At 33.4% G+C, this 1,759-nt stretch overlaps 1 protein-coding gene across 1 annotated transcript; it reads left to right on the forward strand.

Annotated features, from left to right (window-relative positions):
• Positions 1–406: 406 nt before the first annotated feature.
• On the forward strand, positions 407–1,198 carry LOC146916132 (uncharacterized). Its single transcript, XM_085721553.1, has one exon. The coding sequence runs from the start codon at positions 407–409 to the stop codon at positions 1,196–1,198; it is 792 nt and encodes a 263-aa protein (XP_085577679.1).
• The last annotated feature ends 561 nt before the right edge of the window (positions 1,199–1,759 follow it).

The following is a 1,759-nucleotide window of genomic DNA, read 5'->3' on the forward strand; positions in this document are numbered from 1 at the left end:
TGACCGATCAATAAAACCTTTTTTCTTTCACTTTGCATACGAACAAAATAAACAATCATATCATTTTCTTTCCTTCTATTTTCATTCATTAGTATTATTTTCTTCCAACTTCCTCCTTCACTTTACCATGTCTCCTTCAACTAAAATGACTTTCAGATGTGTTTTTTCTTTATATTTTAGAAAATATAATGTTTGTAATTATATTTTGGAAAATGTTAACAATTGCCCCTGGGGCACTCGTTAAGGAGATTAATATGGAAACTTTGCATTGGGAAATGATGAAAAGTGAAATGTTTCACTTTAGAAAATTCAAAATGTTGTTGTCTTTAATAAAAAACTTCTATTTTTAACTTTCTTAACTAGTGCCCCGTATGAGAATGAATGGCATTTGTTCCTTGGGTGTAGGATGGCGAAGGAGGTTTGGAATACAGCAGGATTATGGTCACATATCAACCCTTTAATTTCTCATGCTGCTGATTTTGTATCTTTTTTCTTCACTACTTTGTCAAATTTGCAGCCGCATAAAACAATTGATTTTGCTATGATGATGTGGTGCATTTGGAAACGGCAAAATGAGAAGATATGGGACGATGTCGAGAAGAACACTCACATTTCTGTCCAGCTTGCACGTGACTATATGATCCAATGGAATGCAGCAAGGCGACAACAAACTACACCGGAGGATAGCAACAACAACACCCAAATTCGATGGCTGCCACCAATGGAAGGAGAGGTAAAATGTAATGTTGATGCTGCACTTTTTAAAGAACAGAATTGTTTTGGTGTTGGAATGTGTCTTAGAGATTCCAGAGGTCATTTTATGAAAGCAAAAACAACAAGATTTCATGGTGTGCCTCTTCCATATGAAGCAGAAGCTTGTGGACTCAAGGAAGCTATTCTTTGGCTTGGAGAAATGGGTATGTCAAATGTGTCAATTGAGCTAGATTGTAAGCTAGTGGTAGATGGCATATTGGATAAATCTACAAATCAATCCGAGTTTGGCAAAATTATGTCTGATTGTAGGATGCTTCTTTCTCACTATCCAAACTTTAAGATAAATTTTGTTAGGCGACAAGCAAATTTTGTTGCTCACTCTTTAGCAAGGGCGTCAAAATTGTATGCTAGTTTCCATGTATTTGATTACATATCATCTTTACCATCTTGTATCTTTACCACTTTGATGAATGAAATAATATGAGTTTGTTCTTAACAAAAAAAACTAGACACTGGTTAACACAACCCTTATATTTTTTCTTAGAGAAATGCTACCAACACTCACTTTTCAACACTCTCTCTAGTACCCACTCATTTATTGGATGAAATTAATGTATGTCCCACCACTTTGTATAAGTTTAAAATGAGAAAGTGAATAAAATGGATTACTTGTTCATGTTTTACATTACTACTTTTCAAAAACATAAACAACTTTGCTTGTAGATTCTGCTACTGCATTTTTTATTCTGCGCATTATTTTTACTTTTGTCTCAGGTTCCAATCATTAGCCATCTTTTTTTTATTATTTTTATGAAAGAAAATGTTAACTAGTGCCCCCGGGACACTGGTTAAGGAAACCAAATATAATATAAATACATTGACATTTGTGTAGTCAAAGTTTAAAAAGTGTAAAGAATGATATTTTCAATGCAAATATTTTCTTTTTTGTTTTCTTAACTAGTGCCTCGGAGCATTAGTTAACAAAACCCTTTTATAAATCATTGTCCATCACAATAAGCCTGTTACTATTAATGATTAAAGTCCG

Source organism: Medicago sativa, chromosome 6, assembly GCF_051527215.1.
Source record: "Medicago sativa cultivar Bolivia chromosome 6, Bolivia_mono, whole genome shotgun sequence".
Taxonomy (NCBI): Eukaryota; Viridiplantae; Streptophyta; class Magnoliopsida; order Fabales; family Fabaceae; genus Medicago; species Medicago sativa.